Here is a 27,570-nt window from a genome sequence, read left to right on the forward strand (position 1 = left end):
AGCTAAGTCTGTCCTTTGAACAAGTGAAGAAGTTCTCATCCTTTCTCCCCAAATGAGGAGACCTGTGGTCCCAACAGTCACTACAGATCACTGGCTGTATTAATCACTTCTAAAATTCAGAGGAAATTCCGCTGAAAATTCTGTTATATGCAGACTAAATTCTAAAGTTAATCTCTCTCAAGTTGTATATAGAATAAGTATAGTGAGGAGAAGGAAGAAGGAAATGGCAGTGTACACAAAGGAACACATGAAAGTAAAGAGCAAGAAGAAAATGTAGGAAACTACTACATTCTTTGATTCCCGATTTGGTGGTGATGCTGCAACTGATATAGATGACTTTTTTTCTTATTACACATTTTATATTTTCCCTGCTCACAGCCATAACCTCCGTGAATTGGGTTACTTACCTAGTGATGTGATCCAATTCTTCATTCTCAAAGGATCTGAGTACTCAAAAATCTTGTCTTTTTATTGGTTGTTGTAACTTAACATTAACCTTTAGTATTGGGCATGAAAGTGCCAAGAGGCTCCCCTAGGAAATCTCCTGGGTTCCAGACTGCTGAGGTCCAGCCCCGGCTGATCCAGGGTATTCCAAGGGGAGATGGCGTCGGGGACTATTTACATATTCATCAAAGATATAAAGAGTAATAGAATGAGGATAGCTCAGTAGGAAAATTCAGTGGAGAAAAGAGGCTGAGTAGCTTGGTTTACATGGAAAATCAATATAACCTGTGACACCAGGTTAGCTCTGACCACAGAGGCCATAGGCGCCCTCTCGAATAGAGGAAGGTGCCCCACCTTAGACACCTTCTCGAGTGGGTCTTAGAAGCCCAGGCAAATAAATGGTCACAGAGGACCTCCGCACTCCAGATGGAGACTCAGCTGGAAATTGAGAAGAATGACATGGGGAGACAAAGCTTTGGTGAGCAAGGCCCGTAGCTTTATTTTCAACAGGGGTTTTTATACCCTAAGTTACACATAGAGGATAATAGGGGATGTGAAATCATACAAAGTAAGCAGTCTTTGATCTTTATCAAAAACCAGGGTTTCTTTCCTGCAAATTTATCATATACAACTGATTTAGGTGATTTACATCATCTTCTGGTCAGAAGGCCTATTAACATTTTATGACTCTTGACAAAGGTTTGTCAACCGTAAGACTTATTTTCTCTAAGAGTAATTATTTTAAGGCTTGGCGCCATCTTCCGAAGGTGTTAGATAAAATTGCATTCCTATAGGGCAGAGGCGTAATGGGTTTACAACAAAGGAAAGAATTTATTACCTTAAGGGTCTAAAGTTGCTAACACCAAGGCCACTACTTATTTTTTCTACATACCAACTATATTAATTAATACACATTCAAGGATACAATACAGGGGATGTGGAAACTTGGCAGCAAGCATTGGCTCATCAATGAAATCTTTTACTAGTTTTATTCTGACAGTTTCTAACTCTCTGAGAGGCTCTAAGCTATTTGAATATCTTAAGCTTCCCATGCCTCTTGAGGCTGGGAGACTGTAAACAATTGTATGCATAGCTGTAGGAGTCCGGGTAAACTTTTCAGGCGAGTTAGAGAGCTATCTGAGGGGTTTGGATTTAAACATTCCTAATTGCCCAGAAACTTATTAATTGGAGCTGTAAGTTAACTCTTTGTCAGAGAGAGCAAGATGGTGGTGGGCGACAGCCCCCCGGTAAAGTCAGAGGTGAGAGCACAAAGCAATAAAGTAGGCAGACTCTGGTTTTTTGGGGGTAGATGCTTGAGACTATCCAGGGGGACTCCCGAGGCTTGATCCCGCCTTTGCGTATGCCAAGCCTCCTTCCTCATGACCTTTGTCACGAGTGGAGTGCCTCTCGCCAGCTCCCAGCACCAGACATAGTCCTTTCTATATTTGATATGTAGCAACAACCCATTCCTCCTTGGTAATTGGTATCAACCACTCTAGTCAGTAGAGTAACCTCATTTTCTATCCATTGGTTGTGAGATGTATATAGCCCAAATAGCCATATGGAAGTCTTACCTTCCAGTTCAGTGAAACCATTGCTGTGTTCCCTGGTGAAAACACTATTTCTTTTATATAATAAGAACTAATACAACTCAAAGTTACAAATATTACTATCTTGCTAGTGAGTTACTGAAAATAATAATGAAGGACCCACTCCCAGTGCCACCTCCTTGATTTCTGGAATTGTGCATTCTGGCTATGGGGGAGACAACACCACTACTTATCTCCACTATAAAGCATACATTTCATCTGATGAGACAGAATGCCATCTTTTCAGAGCTGTTTTTCAACCGGTGCTATTATAGAATCAATGTGTGTGTGTGTGAATGCTCATTCATTCAGTCCCCTTTGTGACCCCGTGAACTATAGTCCACCAGGCTTCTCTGTCCCTGGAATTTTTCAGACAAGAATAGTGGAGTGGGTTGCCATTTCCTACCCCAGGGGATCTTACTGACCCAGGGCTCAAACCTGTGTTTCTTGCATCTCCTGTATTGGTAAGTGGATCTTTCAGCACTGCACCACCTGGGAAGCCCATAGAATCAATAAGCCATTCTAAATTTAATCAGGTCAGCCATTTCTGGATGATAGGATATGTAGTAAGATAAATAATTCTGTGGGTGTGTGCTAATGGCTATAATCTTTTGCTGTGAAAATAGTTTCTTCCTCAGAAGAAATGCTGTGGGGAATATCTTGCTGAAATTAGGCATTCTGTGAGTTTATGAGGATGAGGCTGGCAGAGTACAATAAACAAAGAAGACAAATCCATATGCAGGTAAAATGTCTATTCCAGTGAGAACAAATCTCAGCCATCTCCATCATAGGAGATATCTAATCACGATGGTGTGACCACTCACCTAGAGCCAGACATCCTGGAATGTGAAGTCAAGTGGGCCTTAGAAAGCATCATTATGAACAAAGCTAGTGGAGGCGATGGAATTCCAGTTGAGCTATTTCAAATCCTGAAAGATGATGCTGTGAAAGTGCTGCACTCAATATGCCAGCAAATTTGGAAAACTCAGCAGTGGCCACAGGACTGGAAAAGGTTAGTTTTCATTCCAATCCCAAAGAAAGGCAATGCCAAAGAATGCTCAAACTGCCACACAATTGCACTCATCTCACACACTAGTAAAGTAATGCTCAAAATTCTCCAAGCCAGGCTTCTGCAATATTTAAGCCGTGAACTTCCAAATGTTCAAGCTGGATTTAGAAAAGGCAGAGGAACCAGAGATCAAATTGCCAACATTCACTGGATCACCAAAAAATCAAGAGAGTTCCAGAAAAACATCTATTTCTGCTTAATTGACTATGCCAAAGCCTTTGACTGTGTGGATCACAATAAACTGTGGAAAATTCTGAAAGAGATGGGAATACCAGACCACCTGACCTGCCTCTTGAGAAATTTGTATGCAGGTCAGAAAGCAACAGTGAGAACTGGACATGGAACAACAGACTGGTTCTAAATAGGAAAAGGAGTACATCTATGCAGAGTACATCATGAGAAACACTGGGCTTGAAGAAGCACAAGCTGGAATCAAGATTGCCAGGAGAAATATCAATAAGCTCAGATATGCAGATGGAACAACAGACTGGTTCTAAATAGGAAAAGGAGTACATTCTATACAGAGTACATCATGAGAAACACTGGGCTGTAAGAAACACAGCTGGAATCAAGATTGCCAGGAGAAATATCAATAAGCTCAGATATGCAGATGATACCACCCTTATGGCAGAAAGTGAAGAGGAACTAAAAAGCCTCTTGAGGAAAGTGCAAGAGGAGAGTGAAAACGTTTTCCAGAAAAATAAACGACCCAATCAAAAAATGGGCCAAAGAACTGAACAGACATTTCTCCAAAGAAGACATACAGATGGCTAACAAACACAGGAAAAGATGCTCAACATCACTCATTATCAGAGAAATGCAAATCAAAACCACTATGAGGTACCATTTCACACCATTCAGAATGGCTGCTATCCAAAAGTCTACAAGCAATAAAAGCCGGAGAGGATGTGGAGGAAAAGGAACCTTCTTACACTGTTGGTGGGAATGCAAACTAGTACAGCCACTATGGAGAACAGTGTGGAGATTCCTTAAAAAACTGGAAATAGAACTGCTATATGACCCAGCAATCCCACTGCTGGACATACACACCGAGGAAACCAGAATTGAAAGAGACACGTGTACCCCAATGTTCATCGCAGCACTGTTTATAATAGCCAGGACATGGAAGCAACCTAGATGTCCATCAGCAGATGAATGGATAAGAAAGCTGTGGTACATATACACAATGGAGTATTACTCAGCCATTAAAAAGAATACATTTGAATCAGTTCTAATGAGGTAGATGAAACTGGAACCTATTATACAGAGTGAAGTAAGCCAGAAAGAAAAACACCAATACAATATACCAACACGTATATATGGAATTTAGAAAGATGGTAACAACAACCCTGTATGCAAGACAGCAGAAGAGATGCAGATGTATAGAACAGTCTTTTGGACTCTGTGGGAGAGGGAGGGTGGGATGATTTGGGAGAATGGCATTGAAACATGTATAATATCATATAAGAAACGAATCGCCAGTCCAGGTTCGATGCAGGATACAGGAAGCTTGGGGCTGGTGCACTGGGATGTCCCAGAGGGATGGAATGTGGAGGGAGGTGGGAGAGGTGTTCAGGATGGGGAACACGTGTATACCTGTGGTGGATTCATGTTGATGTATGGCAAAACCAACACAATATTGTAACGTAAAAAAAAAAAAAAAAAAAAAAAAAGTTGGCTTAAAGCTCAACATTCAGAAAACTAAGATCATGGCATCTGGTCCCATCAACTCATGGGACATAGATGGGGAAACAGTGGAAACAGTGTCAGACTTCATTTTTTGGGGGCTCCAAAACCACTGCAGATGGTGATTGTAGCCATGAAATTAAAAGACGCTTACTCCTTGGAAGGAAAGTTATGACCAACCTAGATAGCATATTCAAAAGCAGAGACATTACTTTGCCAACAAAGGTCCGTCTAGTCAAGGCTATGGTTTTTCCAGCAGTCAAGTATGGATGTGAGAGTTGGACTGTGAAGAAAGCTGAGTGCCGAAGAATTGATGCTTTTGAACTGTGGTGTTGGAGAAGACTCTTGAGAGTCCATTGAACTGCAAGGAGATCCAACCAGTCCATCCTAGAGGAGATCAGTCCTGGGTGTTCTTAGGAAGGACTAATGCTAAAGCTGAAACTCCAATACTTTGCCCACCTCATGCGAAGAGTTGACTCTTTGGGAAAGACTCTGATGCTGGGAGGGATTGGGGGCAGGAGGAGAAGGGGACAACAGAGGATGAGATGGCTGGATGGCATCACCGACTCTGTGGACATGAGTTTGAGTGAACTCCAGGAGTTGGTGATGGACAGAGAGGCCTGGCATGCTGTGATTCATGGGGTTGCAAAGAGTCGACACGACTGAGCGACTGAACTGAACTGAATGTAATCCAGTTGTCATCAGGCATCTGGGAAGTCTCTTTGGGGAATGACACCATATCAGGGACTCAGTATTAGTCTGTGTCATTGACAGATTGGGCACTGAGCAGTAGCATCAGCGAGGTCAAACATTGTAAGGGGAAATCAGTGTTTTTGAGCTCATGCATGACTTTCAGCACTGCTAGCAAGGCCGGATCATGAGATCATGAGGCCAAAGTGATGAAGCAGGTTGCACTGAGATGTTCCTTCCTCTGCCATCTCTGCAACTTTTGAGAGGAATTTGAGAAGGATCAGTGTTAACTCTTTCTTAAATATTTGGTAGACTGACTCTATAGCTTTGGAGTCCAGTTCTCTGACCATATTGGAGATTCTGAGGCAAATCCAATATTAATTAACTTATTCCTTTTCTATTTAATTCATCCAGAGTCAGTGTCTGTTACTCATAAGTAAGAACCCTGACTCATATACAATCTCATTCCAGCATGAAGCAAGTAGGAAAAAAGAAGGACAGGGTATCAGAAGTGACTGAAGAAGTCTAACCGTGCTCCTCAGAGGTACTCTGTAAATATTGGGCATCAGTGTTCTTTCTTCATTGAGTTTTTAGTGCATAAAATTGTATCTGTATCCATTCTCACTCTAGGCTGGAACTGGAGTTCAATAAAGGCAGAGAATAGAACAGCTTTGCAATCTTCTCTGAACCAGCCCTAACACACTTCACCTTCCTCAGGTGGTTCTCTCAGCAGGATGATGCTGCCCCCACAAGATGGCAGTTCCTGTCTCTTCAGACTCACTGTGTTTGGAATCAACATGTTTGCATTGAAAGCAAAAAGACTAAGCTTCCTTTGATTGGCTGGGTAAGAAACCTGAGACTCTCTCTGGGACTCAGAGGGACTGGATGAATATACTCAAAAAAGAGAGCTAGACTGAGGAACCTGGCTTTATTTCAGGGCGAGAGCTGTGTCTTCCATGATCCCCCTGAAGAAGAATGGAGAAGCTTCTGGCCCTGTCTTTGGTGATTCTGTGGCTTCAGCTGGCCAGTGAGTTGGGGCTTTTGGTGATGGGAAGAGGGTGACCAAAGTTCAGAACTCACAAGACTGAGGGGCAAAATCTTCTCTTTAATTGGGAAAAGTGAAAAGTGAAAGTGTTAGCCACTCAGTCCTGTCTAACTCCTTGTGACCTAATGGACTGTGGCCCACCAGGCTCCTCAGTGCCTGGAATTTTCCAGGCAAGAACCCTAGAGTGAGTTGCCATTCCCTTCTCCAGGAGATCTTCCTGATCCAGGGATCAAAGCCACATCTCCTGGATTGCAGGCAGATTCTTTACCACTGTGCCACCAGGAAAGCCTGTTAATTGGGAAATGTACCCTCAAATTATGGAAGGAAATGCAAACGCTAGCGATTGAAAATGCAGTGACTGACTCCTGGACTCTGTTCTTGTATTTCTGCCTAGAGGTGAATAACCAGCAAGGAAAACAGAAGCTTCAGACCCTGAGCATCCAGGAGGGTGAAAATGTCACCATCAACTGCAGTTATAATATTACTTTAACTGCCTTACAGTGGTACAGACAGGATTCAAGACGAGGCTTTGTTCATCTGATTTTAATGCGTTCAAATGAGAGACAGACACATAGTGGAAGACTGCACTTCACGCTTGACAACTCCATCAAAAGCAGCTCCTTGTCCATCACGGCTTCCCGGGCTGAGGACACTGCTACTTACCTCTGTGCTCCAGACACACAGTGCTCAGCTGGCACCCGCAGCCCCAGCGCAAACCTGCCAGAGCTGTCTCTTAGGAGCCGGGACAGTGTGCAGAGTTGGTGGTTTTGTCTTCCCTCAAAGGAGAGTCTGCAAACGGCTAGCAACACAAAAGGGAGCTCCTCTCAAATTCCTGAGTTTTTGGTAGCATGTCTATAGTAAAGGGCATGGGATTTAGAATGGGAAGCTGAAGTGCCCAATTCAGCTCTACCCACCCTGGCTGTGTCTTTAGGTATATCATGGGTGCAGCAGCCTTCAGTGTCCTCAGTTTAAACAAAGGATTTAGACTGATGAGCTTAAAGACCCTTCAAGTTCTAATTTCACCAGGTCACTTCTGGAGGATGAAGAAGGACTTCTCAGTATTAGAAGGACTCATCTGTTATATGTGCAGCCCCCTTAAGACATACGTGGGGCTTTAAGATGCATGAGATGATTTTAGTATTTCTCTAATTCCTGTATAGGAAACAGTAGATTCATCAGACATTAGAAATAAAAAGGATTTAGGACTGTTTCCATGAAACTTTTCACTTTAAAACTGAGGAGTGAAAATGTTATGTAATAATAGACACGAAGATCTCAGTATTTGGAGTAAAAGAGATAAGGATGTGAATCTGATTCTGCCATTTATGATTTGTATGATTTCTAAGCATCAATTTCTCCATTAAAGAGATGGAAATTTATCCAAAAGTCAGAATTTTCCCCTTACAAGTGAGAGATATATGTTTTCTGCTATCAGCCCTTAAAATATTGTTTTTTAAAAGTGGATACTTCTGTTGATTATCGCATATATAGCAGTTTTCCATCCATTGTATTCTTGTTCCTAGTAAGAATAGTTTTCTTGATACAGTTTTGATGCTACTGAAAATGTGTTTATGGACTAAGGACATTTGTATTTATGTGACACTTGGTGAAAAAGGTAGGAGAGGGCAGGGGAAAGGTTGGTAGGGCTGTGGTTCCCACATTCCAGACCTTAAACCTCCAACATCACCTGTGTCAGAATCACCTAGAACACCTTTGAAGACCTGGGTTATTAGGAGTTTACTCAATCAGACTGATGCAGTGATGGATTGTATTTTTATCAAACATCATTTATATTAGATATTGGTTCAGCTTCACATCACAAAAAACTCAGATAATGTTTTTAACAAGCTGGAGTTTACTTCCCTCTCATATAAAGAAGCTCTATCGCATGTACCATGTGCAGTCCAGGGCTGGTGTACTAGCTTCATAATCTTGGGAGGAATCAAGGGTCTTCTTTCTAGCTGTATCTTGTCCTTAAATTGTCACTTTTGTTTATATACTTTGCTGAAACAGCAAGAAATTAATCCACTTTATACACGTTCTGGAAAGAACATCAAGAGGCAAATGAGTACATGCTGGCCAAGTCAATCATTTTCAGAAGCTTCACCTAGCACCTTCTACTTGCATTTCATTTATCAGAGTGTTAGTCCATGTCCCCAGATTTCTTCAATCGGCAAAGGAGCCTGGGATATCAAGATTTTTTCAGTCTCAGCATGTTGTCACTCACAACAAAATTGTTGTTCTCAATTCAATTCGGTTCAGTCGCTCAGTTGTGTCTGACTCTTTGCAATCCCATGGATTGCAGAATGCCAGGCTTCCTTGTCCATCACCAATTCCCAAATTGGTGATGCTCAAATTGATGTCCATTGAGTCAGTGATGCCATTCAACCATCTCATCCTCTGTCATCCCCTTTTCCTTCTGCCTTCAATCTTTCCCAGCATCAAGGTCTTTTCCAATCAATCAGTTCTTCATATCAGGTGGCCAAAGTATTCGAGCTTCAATTTCAGCATCAACCTTCCAATGAATATTCAGGACTTATTTCCTTCAGGATTGACTGGTTTGATCTCCTTACTGTCCAAGAGATTCTCAAGAGTCTTCTCCAACACCACAGTTCAAAAGCATCAATTCTTCGGTGCTCAGCTTTTTTCATGGTTCAACTCTCACATCCATACATGACTACTGGAAAAATCATAGGTTTGACTATATAGACCTTCTTGGCAAAGTAATGTCTCTTCTTTTTAATATGCTGTCTAGGTTGGGATGTCAGGGTCTTTTCAGTCTCAGCATGTTGTCACTCACAACAAAATTGTGATTATACCATAATTGAAAAAGACACGTGTACTCCAGTTTATTGAAGCACTATTTACAATAGCTAGGACAAGGAAGCAACCCAGATGTCCATTGACAGATGAATGGATAAAGAAGTTGTGGTGCATATGCACAATGGAGTATTCAGTGCAGTTCAATTCAGTTGCTCATTTCTGTCCAGCTCTTTGCAGCACGCCAGGCCTCCCCGTCCATCACCAACTCCCGGACGGAGTTCACTTAAACTCACGTCCATCGAGTCAGTGATGCCATCAGCCATCTCATCCTCTGTCGTCCCCTTCTCCTCCTGCCCCCAATCCCTCCAAGCATCAGAGTATTTTCCAATGAGTCAACACTTCGCATGAGGTGGGCAAAGTATTGTAGTTTCAGCTTTAGCATCATTCTTTCCAAAGAATACCCAGGACCAATCTCCTTTAGAATGGACTGGTTGGATCTCCTTACAGTCAACGGACTCTCAAAAGTCTTCTCCAACACCACAGTTCAAAAGCATCAATTCTTCGGCACTCCGCTTTCTTCACAGTCCAACTCTCACATCCATACGTGACCACTGGAAAAACCATAGCCTTGACTAGACGGACCTTTGTTGGCAAAGTAATGTCTCTGCTTTTCAATGTGCTATCTAGGTTGGTCATAACTTTCCTTCCAAGGAGTAAGCGTCTTTTAATTTCATGGCTGCTATCACCGTCGGCAGTGATTTTGGAGCCCAAAAAAATAAAGTCTGACACTGTTTCCCCATCTATTCCCCATGAGTTGATGGGACCAGATGCCATGATCTTAGTTTTCTGAATACTGAGCTTTAAGCCAACTTTTTCACTCTCCTCTTTCACTTTCATCAAGAGGCTTTTTATTTCCTCTTCACTTTCTGCCATAAGGGTGATATCATCTGCATATCTGAGGTTATTGATATTTCTCCTGGCAATCTTGATTCCAGCTTGTGCTTCTTCCATCCCAGCGTTTCTCATGATGTACTCTGCATATAAGTTAAATAAGCAGGGTGAAAATATACAGCCTTGATGTACTCCTTTTCCTATTTTGAACCAGTCTGTTGTTCCATGTTCTGTTCTAGCTGTTGCCTCCTGAGCTGCATATAGGTTTCTCAAGAGGCAGGTCAGGTGGTCTGGTATTCCCATCTCTTTCAGAATTTTCCACATTTTATTGTGATCCACACAGTCAAAGGCTTTGGCAGAGTCAATAAAGCAAAAATAGATGTTTTTCTGGAACTCTCTTGCTTATTCCATGATCCAGCAGATGTTGGCAATTTGATCTCTGGTTCCTCTGTCTTTTCTAAATCCAGCTTGAACATCTAGAATTTCACGGTTCACATATTGCTGAAGCCTGGCTTGGAGAATTTTGAGCATTACTTCACTAGTGTGTGAGATGAGTGGAATTGTGTGGTAGTTTGAGCATTCTTTGGGGTTGCCTTTCTTTGGGATTGGAATGAAAACTGACCTTCTCCCGTCCTGTGGCCACTGCTGAGTTTTCCAAATTTGCTGGCATATTGAGTGCAGCACTTTTACAGCATCATCTTTCAGGATTTGGAATAGCTCAACTGGAATTCCATCACCTCGCCTAGCTTGGTTCGTAGTGATGCTTTCTAAGGCCCACTTGACTTCACATTCCAGGATGTCTGGCTCTAGGTGAGTGATCACACCATCGTGATTATTTTGGTCATGAAGATCTTTTTTGTACAGTTCTTTTGTGTATTCTTGCCACCTCTTTAATATCTTCTGCTTCTGTGAGGTCCATACCATTTCTGTCCTTTATCAAGCCCATCTTTGCATGAAATGTTCCCTTGGTATCTCTAATTTTCTTGAAGAGATCTCTAGTCTTTCCCATTCTGTTGTTTTCCTCTATTTCTTTGCACTGATCGCTGAGGAAGGCTTTCTTATCTCTTCTTGCTATTCTTTGGAACTCTACATTCAGATGCTTATATCTTTCCTTTTCTCCTTTGCTTTTTGCTTCTCTTCTTTTCACAGCTATTTGTAAGGCCTCCCCAGACAGCCATTTTGCCTTTTTGCTTTTCCATGGGGATGGTCTTGATCCCTGTCTCCTTTACAATGTCACAAACCTCTGTCCATAGTTCATCAGGCACTCTATCTATCAGATCTAGTTCTGTAAATCTGTTTCTCACTTCCATTGTATGACCATAAGGGATTTGATTTAGGTCATACCTGAATGGCCTAGTGGTTTTCCCACCTTTCTTCAATTTAAGTCTGAATTTGGCAATAAGGAGTTCATGGTCTGAGCCACAGTCAGCTCCTGGTCTTGTTTTTGCTGACTGTATAAAATAATCTCCATCTTTGGCTGCAAAGAATATAATCAGTCTGATTTCAATGTTGACCATCTGGTGATGTCCATGTGTAGAGTCTTCTCTTGTGTTGTTGGAAGAGGGTATTTGCTATGACCAGTGCATTTTCTTGGCAAAACTCTATTAGTCTTTGCCCTGCAAAGACTTGTATTCCAAGGCCAAATTTGCCTGTTACTCCAGGTGTTTCTTGACTTCCTACTTTTGCATTCCAGTCCCCTATAATGAAAAGGACATCTTTTTTGGGTGTTAGTTCTAGGTCTTGTAGGTCTTCATAGAACCGTTCAACTTTAGCTTCTTCAGCATTACTGGTTGGGGCATAGACTTGGATTACTGTGATATTGAATGGTTTGCCTTGGAAACAAACAGGGATCATTTTGTCATTTTTGAGATTGCATCCAACTACTGCATTTCGGACTCTTATGTTGACCATGATGTCTACTCCATTTCTTCTAAGGGATTCCTGCCAGCAGTAGTAGATATAATGGTCATCTGAGTTAAATTCACCCATTCCAGTCCATTTTAGTTCGCTATTGCTAGAATGTCGATGTTCACTCTTGCCATCTCCTGTTTGACCACTTCCAATTTGCCTTGATTCACAGACCTAACGTTCCAGGTTCCTATGCAATATTGCTCTTTACAGCATCGGACCTTGCTTCTATCACCAGTCACATCCACGACTGGGTATTGTTTTTGTTTTGGCTCCATCCCTTCATTCTTTCTGGAGTTATTTCTCCACTGATCTCCAGTAGTATATTGGGCACCTACCGACCTGGGAAGTTCCTCTTTCAGTATCCTATCATTTTGCCTTTTCATACTGTTCATGGGGTTCTCAAGGCAAGAATACTGAAGTGGTTTGCCATTCCCTTCTCCAGTGGACCACATTCTGTCAAACCTCTCCACCATGACCCGCCCATCCTGGGTGGCCCCACGCAGCATGGCTTAGTTTCATTGAGTTAGACAAGGCTGTGGTCCATGTGATTAGATTGACTATTTTTCTGTGATTATGGTTTCAGTGTGTCTGCCCTCTGATGCCCTCTCACAACATCTACCCTCTTACTTGGGTTTCTCTTACCTTGGACATGGGGTATCTCTTCATGGCTACTCCAGAAAAGCGCATCCGCTGCTCCTTACCTTGGACGAGGGGTATCTCCTCACCAACAACCCTCCTGACCTTGAACGTGGAGTAGCTCCTCTTGGCCCTCCTGCACCTGCACAGCCACTGCTCCTTGGATGTGGGGTTGCTTCTCTCGGCTGCCACCCCTGACCTCGGGTGGGGGATAGCTCCTTCCGGCCACTGCCCCTGACGTCGGACATGGGGTAGCTCCTCTATAAAAAGGAACACACTTGAGTCAGTTCTAATGAGGTGGATGGACTTAAAACCTGTTGCGCAGGGTGAAGTAAGCCAGAATGAGAAAGACAAATATCATGTATTAATCCATCCAAATGGAATCTAGAAAGATGGCGATGATGAACCTATGTGCAGGGCAGCAAAGGAGACGCAGACATAAAGAACAGACTTTTGGTCACAGTGAGGAAGGGAGAGGATGGGAAGACTTGAGAGAGTAGGACTGAAATATATACATTACTATATGTAAAATAGATAGCCAGTGGGAATTTGCTGTATGATGCAGGGAACTCAAAGCCGGTGCTCTGTAACACCCTAGAGGGGTGGAATGGGGAAGGGGTGGGAGTGAGGTTTAAGAAAGAGGGGACGTGTGTATGCCTGTGGCTGACTTATGTTGATCTATGGCAGAAACCATCGCTAGAGTATAAAGTAATTATCCTCCAATTAAAAATAAAAAAATAAAGTATATATTCAACAAAGACCCACTGTAATGGACAGGGAAAACTGCTCAGTATTCTGTAGTAACCTAAGTGGGAAAAGATTTGAAAAAGAATAGATACATGTTTATGTATAACTGAATCACTTTGCTGTACACTTGAAACTAACATAACACTGCCAATCAACTACACTCCAATATAAAATAAAAATTTAAAAAACCGTAGTTCTATTAGAAGTAGTAGAAAATGAGCATTCTATAGGCAAATAGCAGTTTCTGCTGTACTCTCAATTTAGGCTCTATTGGAGAAGGCAATGGCACCCCATTCTAGTACTCTTGCCTGGAAAATCCCATGGACGCAGGAGCCTGGTAGGCTGCAGTCCATGGAGTTGCTAAGAGTCAGACACGATTGAGCGACTTCACTTTCACTCTTCACTTTCACGCATTGGAGAAGGAAATGGCAACCCAATCCAGTGTTCTTGCCTTGAGAATCCCAGGGATGGGGGAGCCTGGTGGGCTGCTGTCTATGGGGTTGCACAGAGTCAGACACAACTGAGGTGACTTAGCAGCAGCAGCAGCAAGACTCATGTAGGTTTTTTGTTTGTTTAGTTATATTCATTTTTGAGATACTGTATTCAGTCTACTTCCCAGTTCTGTTGACTTTGCTTCCTAAAAGTCCTCTAGCAGATGTCACAATCCCCACAACCCAATTCACCTCCACAATCCTCATTAAAAATCCATCTCAGTCTCTTGCTCAACACTTGACACACCCCATCACTCTTCCATGTAGTCCCTTTTCCATAGTGAGAGTGATTTTGCCAGAGTGCAGATGTTAGCATGTCAGTCACCTGGATCCCCATTTGCTCTTAGGACAAAGAAAAGCTACCTCTCCAACTTCATTTCATTATGCGTCCCTAATCTCTCCATTTCTGTCTCTCCCTCTCTCTTCAACAATACTAAGTTGGTCAAGGGCACTATTTTCCTCTTATATAACCCATTCGTAGATATTTTAGGTGATTTTCTTATTTTTTTCTTTTCCTAAAATTCTTTTCCTTGCTTCAAAAGAGTCAGTTCTAACGAGGTGGATGAAACTGGAGCCTATTATACAGAGTGAAGTAAGCCAGAAAGAAAAACACCAATACAGTATACTAACTCATATATATGGAATTTAGAAAGATGGTAACAATAACGCTGTATACGAGACAGCAAAAGAGACACTGATGTATAGAACAGTCTTTTGGACTCTGTGGGAGAGGGAGAGGGTGGGATGATTTGGGAGAATGGCATTGAAATATGTATAATATCATATATGAAACGAGTCGCCAGTCCAGGTTTGATGCACGATACTGGATGCTTGGGGCTGGTGCACTGGGACGACCCAGAGGGATGGTATGGGGAGGGAGGAGGGAGGAGGGTTCAGGATGGGGAACACATGTATACCTGTGGCGGATTCATTTTGATATATGGCAAAACCAATACAATATTGTAAAGTTAAATAAAATAAAATTTTAAAAAATAATAATAAATGCCGACTCATTCTTGTATACTTGTCCAAGAGTCAGTAGCTAAGGAAAGCTTAGTGGATATTTTTAGAATTATAGACCTCTGCATTTTCAGGTTTGTAATTTATTTTTATTTCTTTCATTATTTGTTTAAGGTCTGTTTTCAATCCTACTCTGTGATCTCCTTGATGACAGTGTCCATATCTGTGATTTTCATTCTTGAAAACTCAGCATCAATGTGTCTTAGGCATTTGCTGTTGTTGTTTAGTTGCTAAGTCGTGTCCAACTCTTTGTGACCTCATGGACTGTAGCCTGCAAGACTCCTCTCCCCATTGGATTTCCAGGTGAGAATCCTTGAGTGGGTTGCCATTTCCTCCTCCAGGGGATCTTCCTGACCCAGGGATCGGATCCACATCTCCTACATTGGCAGGTGGATTCTTTAGCACTGAGCCACCCAGGACATATCTTTGGCATTAGCATCGTTCAATTTCCTTCTTCTTTTCTATCCATTAATGTGTTCTTTATTTTAAGCCTCCTCAAAAAGCTATGCTAATATTTAGTGGAAAAAGTAATTTTAGAGGTTTATGGATAAATTCTTGGAGTATAGTGAGGATTGGCAAAGGATAACCACAAGGCAAAGTGGCTTGATACTTATGTTTATAAATAAAGTTTTATTGGAAGACAGCCATGCTCATTTATTTATGCATTGACCATGGATGCTTTGTGCTACACCAGCATAGTTGTAGCAGAGACTGTACAACTTCAAAACCTAAACTATTTACTATTTGACCCTTAATAGACAAAAAACTCTGCCAACCTACAGGGTGTAGGAATTACATTAGAATTTTTCGATTCGGATTTTTTGTTTGATAACAACAAATTAAATATTTTGTATCATATTTCTAATATTTCTAATCGTCTGTTGGGAGAATTTAGGATACTCCCCATCTTCTAATTAAAGACAAATGGAATAATGACACTTTACAAATAAAAGCATCATAGGTCTTTAAATGGATAAAAGTTTTAAGAATATTTTTAAACATTTAAAAAGTTTGAATGTATCAACATGCAATTCAGTAGAAAAAGAGTAGCAGTAAATGCACAATTTTTTTTTCAGTGCTGATTTTTTGATGCTTTGTTCAATAATAGAGTTATATAATGATGACTTAAATATATTTTTTTGAATAGAAGTAAAAATACTGGAAATCACAGTAATTCAGACAATAGTGCAGAGAAGGCAATGGCAACCCACTCCAGTACTCTTGCCTGGATAATCCCATGGATGGAGGAGCCTGGTAGGCTGCCGTCTATGGGGTCACACAGAGTCGGACATGACTGAAGAGATTTAGCAGCAGCAGCAGACAATAGTGCATTAAGCTCCAGATCATCTTAATCAGGTGAATTATTGAATGACACAATAAATAGCTTTCTTCTAATGAGATTTCACCACCTCTTTAGTTTCAGTAAAATATCACTTCTCACATTAATGTTTTAATATGAATTTTATTAATTTTGTATTTTATATGCATAGACTTCCCTGATAGCTCAGTTGGTAAAGAATCCACCTGCAATGCTGGAGACCCTGGTTCAATTTCTAGATCGGGAAGATCCGCTGAAGAAGGGATAGGTTACCACTCCATATTCTAGAGCTTTGCTTGTGGCTCAAGTGATAAAGAATCCGTCTGTAATGCGGGAGATATGGGTTTGACTCCTGAGTTGGGAAAATCCCTGGAGCAGGGAAAGGCTACCCACTCCAGTATCCTGGCCTGGAGAACCCCATATAGTTCACGGGGTCGCAAAGAGTCGGACACGACTAAACGACTTTCACTTTGGTGATTAACTGTGAACCGAAGACGTTTATACTTAACCTGAGTTTTGTATGTATAAAGGTACTATAATATTTTTTAAATAGTAAGTATGAGAGTTGTCTCTTATATGAAGAACTGTGCCTTAGTTTTGAGAAATACCTAATGCTCCTGTGTTCAGACCCTAGACATGCCGCTGGAAGCAGCTCATCATACCGCGGGCCTGAGAACTATTTCTTGTAGAGACCATACTTCATAAACAGATCATTGTACACCCGGACATGTCTCCTCATTCACTTATTCATTTTTCAAATATTTTTAAATCATTTGCTCTGAACTAGTGTTCTGTGTATTTTGAGAAGTTGGCCACTGAGATTAATAAGTTGAAGTTCCTGATCTCAGGTGCATCAAACCTAGTTTGAAAAACAACACACAAATGATTCCAATATGGTGTAGAAATGACAGTGATAGATGTGCGTACAAGGTACGGTGGGAAGAGAGGTGGGTCCTAACTCAGCCTGAAGGACTGGATCAGCACTTTCATAAGGAGTAATTGGTTCTTAAAGAAGGAATAAAAAGTTGCCTAGGCAAAGATTCTAGGCAGAAAGGAAGAACATTCTAAGCAGAGACAGCTCATCCCCTGGTTCTAGGGGACCAGTGAGGGAAATGACAAGAAGAGATCTCAGTTCAGTCTTTTTTCACACTCACACTATAACTTAAGTTGCCTAAATGAGCTTATTGCTCAATGCGATCAGACAATAGATGCTGGGCCTGGAAAGCCTTAAGGGAACTGTATTTCTCTGCATCTTAAAGACAGAGGGATTACCATCTATCTCAGCCTCGGACACCATTGAAAAGTCTGCAGAAATTATTTGGGGCTTCCTTTCTTGAGCCCTATGCTCACCCCAGATACCAATTTCCCTTCTATGCCTACAACTTGAGCTCCTTTTCAGGGTAAATACCAAAAGATGTACAGCAGACTGCAGGAACAGAAGGAGAACGACAGAGGGCGCTGCTCCCTTTCGTTGGTGGTTTGATATAAATTCATCTTTCATTTCTGAGAACCTTTCTCTTGCTCAGCCTACAGCATGATCTTGTAGGGGAGTTTGTCTTGCATAGCACATGAACCAAGATTTTCTTGAAGATTTCAACAAAAGATCAAGAAACTAGAGGAATAGTTTTTTCAACTTTGGTGTATCCCCAAACTCAGCCTTCCACTGCTTCTGAGCCAGCTATGCTGTCTGCTTTGTGCTTAGGACTTGTGATCTTGTTGATAATGCGTGAGTAACATTGATTTAAAATTTCTAAGATGTTCTATTCCTTGGTTTTAGGATGTCACGTAACCTCTATCAAGCGGGAGATGGTCCCTCTTTCTTAGCCAACTTAACAAAGTCTTATGTGTGTGGTTTTTTTCTTTAAGGAGGGACCAGTGGAGACTCGGTGACCCAGACAGAAGGTGTTGTTACCCTCCCCGAGAAGACATCTCTGACTCTGAAGTGTACTTACCAGTCCAGCTATTCAGGTTTTCTTTTCTGGTATGTCCAGTACCAAAACAAAGAGCTTGAGCTGCTCCTGAAAAGCTCATTAAACCAGAAGGTGACCAGCAGAGGTTTTGAAGCCACTCATATCTCAAGTGACAGCTCCTTCCACCTGCAGAAATCCTCCATGCAAACATCAGACTCAGCTGTGTACTACTGTGCTCTGAGTGACACAGTGAGAGAGGCCGCAGTGGGAGCTGAACACAAACCCAAGGGCACAGATGGGGTCAGGCTGTGGGCAGCTCTCCAGAGTTCTGTGCTAAAGGCATTGTCAAAGTACTTTCAGCTCTGAAGCTCAGAGCTAAGAACCTTGGAATTCTTGGATTGCCCTACAGAGAGGAATCTGGGGCAGGACAGTGTAAAGAGGAACCTAAGCACTTTTCTCCACAAATGCCTGTTTTCAGCCCATTCACATTCCCCATAAAGGCACAGAATCCCTTGAAGTGTCATTAACTCTTCAGTGACAATTCAGTTGATATATGCTGAAATATTTCACAACCTGTTAATGAAAACTCCCAGGAACATTGTTAATGGATGACTGTGTGATCTGGAAGGTAGTCTCTGGTTTTAATAATTCAGACTAGGATTGTATGTCTTGCTGAGATACACCTGCAGACACTCCATCTTCAGTGACTAGGAGCTTTATTCTCTCTTCCCTTGACTTTCCCATCCCTATGGCTGCTACAGCAATGCTGCTACCTAGGTAAGTTCCAGGAGGAGAGTTTTCTGACAAGATAATCCTTCTGTCAATGACCCTGTGGGTCAGAGCAGTCCAATTGGTAAATATTGCAGGCATGATGTGTATTGTTTGTATTCAAACAGGGTACAGGATATTCTCTTTGCCAATAATAACATCACCTCAGGGGAAATTTATTCATCAGTCGGTCATATTTCTGATATATGGAAAAAGTGTTTATGTACTCTTACAATAAGCTATCTTTGGAGTGGAGTGAGCTTTTCACCTGCTCCAAGAAACTAGGAGAAAGTATCACCCACTCCCAGGGCAGGAACATCTCCCCACTCCTCTGATCATGAAAAGGAATGTGGAGCCACTTGGGCTCTGCATCTCTGCAATAATCATGCCTATTGCACAGAGCATCCCCTCTGCATCTCTGAAGGTTTAACTCCTGTCCTCGCCTTTGGGGACCAGACTTTCTGGAAGGACAGTGGGGGACACAGAAGGTGTGAAAAGAGATATGTTTTACTGCCAGGCAGTCAGGGAGATGTGGCCTAGACACTGATTATTTGTCATCTCATAATTTATACACATAGCAATCAAAATACAGAGTTTAATAGTAGAATAGTTTTAATGGTCCTGGAGGATGTAGTCCCCATCCTCATTTAACAGGGTGGATGTCAGGACACCTACCTGAAGGTCAGTGCAGACCTCCTCCCTAACATCCTAGAGTCCTGCACCCTGGGTGTTGGCCACCTGAGCACTGGGGGTTCAACATCTTGATAAACAGGCCAGAGAAAGGGACAGGGAGATGAAAAAGCAAAACTAAATCTGAACAGTGAAAGGAAAGTATCCAAGCAGGTTTTATTCCCCTGGTGGTAACTGTGTCAGCGCTCTACTTCCGGTCTGATCCCTTATTCCACATCTGGGTCCAGGCTAGGGGGAATATAAACAGGGCAGAGGATTTTTTTTTTCTTACCTGCTCCTAGTCAACTGAAAGCAGTTTGAGATAGGAATCATGTCTGGTTTTGGTTTCCACGTTGTAGACAACTCTGTAAGTTTCCAGAATGAATGCTGGAGCCTAGGGATTCCTGAACATGCACAAAAGTTTAAGAGAACCTTGGTGATCTGCTGAGCCAGAGAGTCATGCCAGCATGATAACTTGACTAAAGACCCTAATTTTAGGGGGAACTTTCGTCCAGGGGATAGGACTCTGTGCTCCTAATGATGGGGGCCTGAGTTTGATCCTTGATCAGGGAACTAGATCTCACAAGCCAAAATTAAGACCCAGCACAGCCACAAACAAAAACAAAACAGAACAGCTCAGCAAACAGCTGTGCATTAAAAAAAATACCCTAATTTTAGAAAAACAGGTCATTTTGACTGTTGATAAATTCTATGTCCATTAGCAGGTATCATTTGAAGAAGATTGCTCTTGTGTTCAACTCACTTGGTCATTGCCATTTAGAAACATTTATTTTTAATTGGAAGACAATTGGAAAGCTACAGGTAAAAGGATGATACTAGAACCCTTCCCAACACCGAATACAAAATAAACTCAAAATGGATTAACGACTTAAATGAAGGCCAGAATCCATAAAACTCTTAGAGGAAAACATAGGCAGTACACGCTTTGACATACATCACAGCACAATCCTCTTTGACCCACCTTCTAGAGTATTGGAAATAAAAACAAAAATAAATCAGACTTAATTCAACTAAGAGTCACAGCATTGTTCCTGGGTTGACAGCACTGCCTGAGAGCCCGTGTCAGGCCACCTCCCAGCTGCCTGCAGCCGCAGCATCGCCATGCCTTAGATGGTGTTATGTCAGCAAAGAGCAATGTTTTGACTTCTTACCATAATACAGTCTTACTTTGCATAAGGCAAACCCAACCCTAGAGAAAACAAGCTATGAAATGACCGCTTAAATCTTCTTCTGGGTTCACTTCACTGGCACATATAATTGCACAGGTAACCATACAAATGGGCTGACAGACACTGAGCAAATAGTTCTTTCCACAGAGATTCCTGAATCCTTAATAAAACAAACAAACAAAAGACAGAGGAACACCACGTACATATGCCTCTGGAATGAAGAGTGCCCAGCTAACATATTAAGCATCTAAACTTGACATTCTAAAAAAAATGCTTCAGTTCAGTTCAGTCGCTCAGTCGTGTCCGACTCTTTGCAACCCCATGAATCCCAGCACGCCAGGCCTCCCTGTCCATCACCAACTCCCGGAGTTCACTGAGACTCACGTCCATTGAGTCAGTGATGCCATCCAACCATCTCATCCTCTGTCGTCCCCTTCTCCTCTTGCCCCCAATCCCTCCCAGCATCAGAGTGTTTTCCAATGAGTCGATTCTTCGCGTGAGGTGGCCAAAGTACTGGAGTTTCAGCTTCAGCATCATTCCCTCCAAAGAAATCCCAGAGCTTATCTCCTTCAGAATGGACTGGTTGGATCTCCTTGCAGTCCAAGGGACTCTCAAGGGTCTTCTCCAACACCACAGTTCAAGGGCATCAATTCTTCAGCACTCAGCCTTCTTCACAGTCCAACCTCACATGCATGCATGACTAAAGGAAAAACCATAGCCTTGACTAGATGGACCTTTGTTGGCAAAGTAATGTCTCTGTTTTTGAATATGCTATCTGAGTTGGTCATAACTTTCCTTCCAAGGAGTAAGTGTCTTTTAATTTCATGGCTGCAGTCACCATCTGCAGTGATTTTGGAGCCCAAAAAAATAAAGTCTGACACTGTTTCCACTGTTTCCCCATCTATTTCCCATGAAGTGATGGGACCGGATGCCATGATCTCAGTTTTCTGAATGTTGAGCTTTAAGCCAACTTTTTCACTCTCCACTTTCACTTTCATCAAGAGGCTTTTTAGTTCCTCTTCACTTTCTGCCATAAGGGTGGTGTCATCTGCTTATCTGAGGTTACTGATATTTCTCCTGGCAATCTTGATTCCAGCTTGTGTTTCTTCCAGTCCAGCGTTTCTCATGATGTACTCTGCATATAAGTTAAATAAACAGGGTGACAATATACAGCCTTGGTTGAGTTAAAACCACTATGTGACAAGAAGTGAAACGATAGTGATTGTGTTTCAAGAACCAAGGTCCCTAATTAAGCTCACCTGTCCCTCATGAGGCTAAAGGGGTAAGGTTGCTGTCATCCAAGGATGGTCCAACTCCAACCCACTCTCCCCCTCAACCCCTGCCTTACGCTTATCTTATCTCTCTCTGTCTCTCTTTTTTCAACATTCCTCCTCTCTGGTACTGCTGCTGCTGCTGCTAAGTCGCTTCAGTCGTGTCCGACTCTGTGCAACCCCATAGACGGCAGCCCACCAGGCTTCCCTGTCCCTGGGATTCTCCAGGCAAGAACACTGGAGTGGGTTGCCATTTCCTTCTCCAGTGCATGAAAGTGAAAAGTCAAAGTGAAGTCACTCAGTCTTGTCCAACTCTAGCGACCCCATGGACTGCAGCCTTCCAGGCTCCTCTGTCCATGGGATTTTATAGGCAAAAGTACTGGAATGGGGTGCCATTGCCTTCTCCGCTCTCTCTGGTACAGAGGTGCACAATTTTTAGGTATTTCAGGATCTCTGTTTTCCTATTCTGTCTCAATCCCACAATGAGACAGCTGCACTATTTTTGGTAAATCCCTCATGCACTGGTGCCTAGAAGCTGCCTCCGTGAAGTAAGCTGGGCAATGTCAGTGCTCATCTCATCTGTTTTCCTTATCTCTGTGCTACCTGATATTCAAGGTCCAAAAATAGTTTTCCAATTGGAAGATCAACTCTACCATTATCAGTGAAAAAGAAGTCACGTATTTTACCTCTATTGTGTTTTACAAAGCTGTCATTCCATGATAAATCAGGATAATAACCTTATCACTTAACTACACATTATTTGACATCTGCCTTGGATAAAAATTTCTCCACGGCATGTTGACAGAGTCAACATGAATATAACTACTTCAGAGAAGTGACTTGGGTTGAGGAGGAAGCACTTTACACTCAGGGGGATCCTTCTCTGACCCATGGGAATCTTGGAGGCATACGCAAGGAAGAAATCTCTGACTAGCCCATCTAGAAATTGTAACTCGGGTCTCTTGCGAAGCTAGAGATACCTGTACCATGCAAAAAAAGTATGGAAGTAATAATAGAATATTTCCCTAGGCACGCTTATGTTTAGGACTCTCTTCTTAGGGTCCTGTCCCCTTCTCCCGTGTGTTCCCCACAAGCTATTATCCGGAGAAATAGGTCAGACCGCACTGTGGTGCAATTTTCAATATCACCACCAGAGGGCGGGGCTTCCTTCAGATGCGGTTGCTCATTGTATTCAGGAGCTGGTTTCACTTGCCTGCTTTGTAGCCACAAGAGAGAATATTGCTGCAGTACAGAAAGGGGCTCTCAGTTTCTGAGTGACGAGCTTCTGTAAAATCCAGATGAAGACTAGATTTGTTAGACTGGTGTATTCCCGGGAACAAGGATCGTGTTCTTTTGCAAACATGCATTCTGCCACTCACTCAGTTCTTCTGATCATCTTAATATTCAGTAAGTAACATTTTATTCTAAATGTTAAGGATTTTTCACTTTCTTATAATTGTGGGTAAGTTTTATTTTTCTTCTCTGACTGAAAACTCCTCTCCTGTACATTTCTACAATAACAAAGTGATTCTGTTCCAGGAAGGACCAATGGTGACTCAGTGAACCAGACAGAGGGCCCAGTGACTGTCTCAGAGGGGGCTCTCCTGACCCTGAACTGCACTTACCAGGCCACATATTCAAATTCCTATCTTTTCTGGTACGTCCAGCATCTCAACAAAGCTCCTCATCTCCTCCTGATGAGCTTAACAGCAGACAAGAAGGTAGAGCATGAAGGTTTTCAGGCCACTCTTGTTAAGCGTGACAGCTCCTTCCACCTGCAGAAACGGGCAGTGCAAGCATCAGACTCGGCTGTGTACTACTGTGCTCTGAGTGACACAGTGAGAGAGGGCTGCGGGGGAGCTGAGCACAAACCCAGAGTGCAGATGGGGCTCTGGCTGTGGGCAGCCCTGGAAGGGGTGTTGTTTCTCTCTCCAGAGGTACTGTCAAAGCACTTCCAGCTCTGATACTCAGAGCCAAGGACCTTGGAATTCTTGGATTGTCCTACAGAGGAATCTGGGGCAGGACAGTGTAAAGAGGAACCTAAGAGCTTTTCTCCAAAAATGCTTGTTTTCAACCCATCGACATCCTCCCAGATGGCGTAGAATCCCTTAAAGTGGCATTAACTCTTCAATGACAATTCAGAATATATATGCTGAAATATTTCACAATATGTTAAAGAAAATTTCAGGGCACATTGTTGATGGATGACTGTGTGACCTGGAAGCTAGTCTCTTGTTTTTAAAATTCAGGCCATGATTGTGTATCCTGCTGAGTTTCACCTGCAGACACTCCATCTTCAGGGAATGGAACATTATTCTCTCTTTCCTTGACATTTCCATCCCTTCTGGTTGCTCCAGAAATGCTGCTGCCTAAGTAAGTTCCAGGAGGAGACATCCTGAAAAGATATTCCTTCTGTCAAGGGCCCTGTGGATCAGAGAAGCCCACTCTGTAAATATCACAGGTGTTGTGTGTATTGTTTGTATTCAAACTGGGTACAGGATATTCTCTTTGCTAATAACCTCATCTCAGGGAATGAATGCCAAAGAATGTTCAAATTACCATACAATTGCACTCATTTCACATGTTAGCAAGATTATGCTCAAAATCCTTCAAGCTGTGCTTCAGCAGTACGTGAACCAAGAATTTCAGATGTAGCAGCTGGGTTTAGAAAAGGCCAAGGAACCACAGCAGATCCAATATCTGCTTTAAACAGAAAAAGCAAGGGGATTTAAAAAATCATCTATTTCTGCTTCATTGACTACGCTAAAGCCTTTCACTGTGTGGATCACAACCAACTGTGGAAAATTCTTAAAGAGATGGGGATACCCAAGAAACCTGTATGCAGGACAAGAAGCAACAGTTAGTACTGGACATGGAAAAATGACTGGTTCAAAATTGGGAAAGGGGTACGTCAAGGCTATATATTGTTTCCCTGCTTATTTAACTTATACGTGGAGTACATCATGTGAAATGCAGGGCTGGATGACTCATAAGCTGGAATCAAGATTGCCAGGAGAAATATCAACAACCTCAGATATGTGGATGATATCACTCTGATGGCAGAAAGTGAAAAGAAGCTAAAGAACCTGTTGATGCAGGTGAAAGAGGAGAGTGAAAAAGCTGGATTAAAGCTCAACATTAAAAAATCTAAGATTATGGCATCTGGGCCCATCACTTTATGGCAAATAGATGGGGAAAATGTGGAAATAGTGACATTTAATTTTACTGGGCTTCAAAATCACTGCAAATGGTGACTGCAGCCATGAAATTAAAAGATGCTTGCTTCTTGGAAGAAAAGCTATGACCAATCTAGACAGCATATTAAAAAGCAGAGACATTACATTACCCACAAAGGTCCATATAATCAGAGCTATGGTTTTCCCAGTAATCATGTATGGATGTGAGAGTTGGACTGTGAAGAAAGCTGAGTGCTGAAGAATTGATGCTTTCTGGCTGTGGTGTTGGAGAAGACTCTTGAGAGTCCCTTACTGCAAGGAGATCAAACCAGTCAATCCTAAAGGATATCAATCCTGAATATTCATTGGAAGGACTGATGCTGAGGTTGAAGTTCCAATATTTTGGCCAGCTGATGAGAAGAACAAATTCACTGGAGAAGACCCTGATGCTGGAAAAGATTAGAGCAAGAGGATAAGGAGGTGACAGAGGATGATGGTTTGATGGCATCACTGACTCAATGGACATGAGTTTAGCAAACTCTGGGAGATAGTAAAGGACAGGGAAGGACACACAACTCCTGCAATATTTACAAAGTGAGCTGCTCTGATCCACAGGACCCTTCAGAAGGAATATCTTGTCAGGAAGCTCTCCTCTTGGAGCTTACTTAGGCAGAGCATTTCTGGAGCAACCAGAAGGGATGGAAAAGTCAAGGAAAGAGAGAATAAAGCTCCTGGCGTGCAGCAGTTCATGGGGTCGTAAAGAGTCAGACATGACCTAGGGACTGAATAGCAACAAAAACAGGGAAAATTAATTCATCAATCAGTCACATTTCAGACACAGGGAAAAATACTCTTACAATAAGCTATCTTGGCAGCAGAGTGAGCTTTTTCACCTGCTCAAGAAACTAAGAGAAAGTATCACCCCCTCCCAAAGCAGGAACTTCTGCCCACTCCTCTGCTCATAAGCAGGATGTGGAGCCACTTGGGTCACTGCTCTGCATCCCTGACACAATCATGCCATTGCACAGAGAGTCCCCTCTGCATCTCTGCAGGCTGAATTCCTGTCTGCAGCTTCGAGGAGCAGACTTTCTGGAAGGACAGTGGTGGGCACAGCAGGTGGGAAGAGATGTCTGTTTTACTGCTGGGCAGTCTGTGAGATGTGGCCAGGATACGGAATCATTGTCATTTCACAATTTGTAGGCGTGCATGAGTTGCTCAGTGGTGTCTGACTCTTTGCGACCCCGTGGACTGTAGCCCACCAGCCTCCTCTGTCCATGGAGTTTTCCAGGCAAGAATACTAGAGTGGGTTGCTATTCCCTTCTCCAGGAGATCTTTCTGACCCAGGGATTGAACCCTCATCTCCTCAATTGGCAGGCAGATTCTTTATCACTTAGTACCTGGGAAGCCCAATTTATTGGCACAACTACTTAAATGCAGAGTTTAATAGTTATAGTAGTTTTATGGTCTTGTCAGATGTACTCACCATCATCACTTAGGGTGAATCTGGACACCCACCTGAAGGTAAGCACTGCCTTCCTCCCTGACATCCTAGAGTCCTGCACACTGGGTACCAGCCACCTGAGCACTGGAGGTTCACATCTTAATAAAGAGGCCACAGAAATGGAGAGGGAGATGAAGGAACAAAAATAAATCTTAACGGTGGGGAAATAAAGTATTCTAGCAGGTTTTATGGAGAAGGCAATGGCACCCCACTCCAGTACTCTTGCCTGGAAAATCCCATGGACAGAGGAGCCTGGTAGGCTGCAGTCCATGGGGTCACACAGAGTCGGACACGACTGAGCGACTTCACTTTCAGTTTTCACTTTCATGCATTGGAGAAGGAAATGGCAACCCACTCCAGTGTTCTTGCCTGGAGAATCCCAGGGACGGGGGAGCCTGGTGGGCTGCCGTCTATGGGGTCGCACAGAGTTGGACACGACCGAAGGGACTTAGCAGTAGTAGCAGCAGCAGGTTTTATTCCCCGGGTGGTAACTGCATCAGCTCTCTACTTCCAGTCTGATCCCTCATTTCACATATTTCGGTCTAGGCTAGTGGGAGTACAGACAGGGCATAGGATATATATATATATATTTGTTTTGTTTTGTTTTTTGCTCACCTGCTCCTCAATCAACTGAAAGCAATTTAAGGTAGGAATCGTGTCTGATTTTTGTTTCCACATTGTAAACAACCCTGTAAATTTCCAGAATGAATGCTGGAGACTAGGGATTCCTGAAAATGCACAAGAGTTTAAGAGAACATAGGTGATCTACTGAGCCAGAGAGTCCT

At 42.6% G+C, this 27,570-nt stretch overlaps 3 gene segments (V, D, J or C); all 3 read left to right on the top strand.

The window, feature by feature from the left end:
- Positions 1-27,570, top strand: part of LOC102415345 — a gene marked incomplete in the record, with an annotated part of 786,957 nt that overhangs the window by 309,430 nt on the left and 449,957 nt on the right.
- LOC102416444 lies at positions 5,391-7,781 on the top strand. The segment is given in 2 exon segments: positions 5,391-6,505; positions 6,918-7,781. Coding segments are annotated over 2 exon segments (516 nt in total).
- LOC123328150 lies at positions 17,804-18,900 on the top strand. The segment is given in 2 exon segments: positions 17,804-18,026; positions 18,167-18,900. Coding segments are annotated over 2 exon segments (456 nt in total).

Source organism: Bubalus bubalis, chromosome 11 (genome assembly GCF_019923935.1).
Source record: "Bubalus bubalis isolate 160015118507 breed Murrah chromosome 11, NDDB_SH_1, whole genome shotgun sequence".
In the NCBI taxonomy this organism is placed as follows: domain Eukaryota; kingdom Metazoa; phylum Chordata; class Mammalia; order Artiodactyla; family Bovidae; genus Bubalus; species Bubalus bubalis.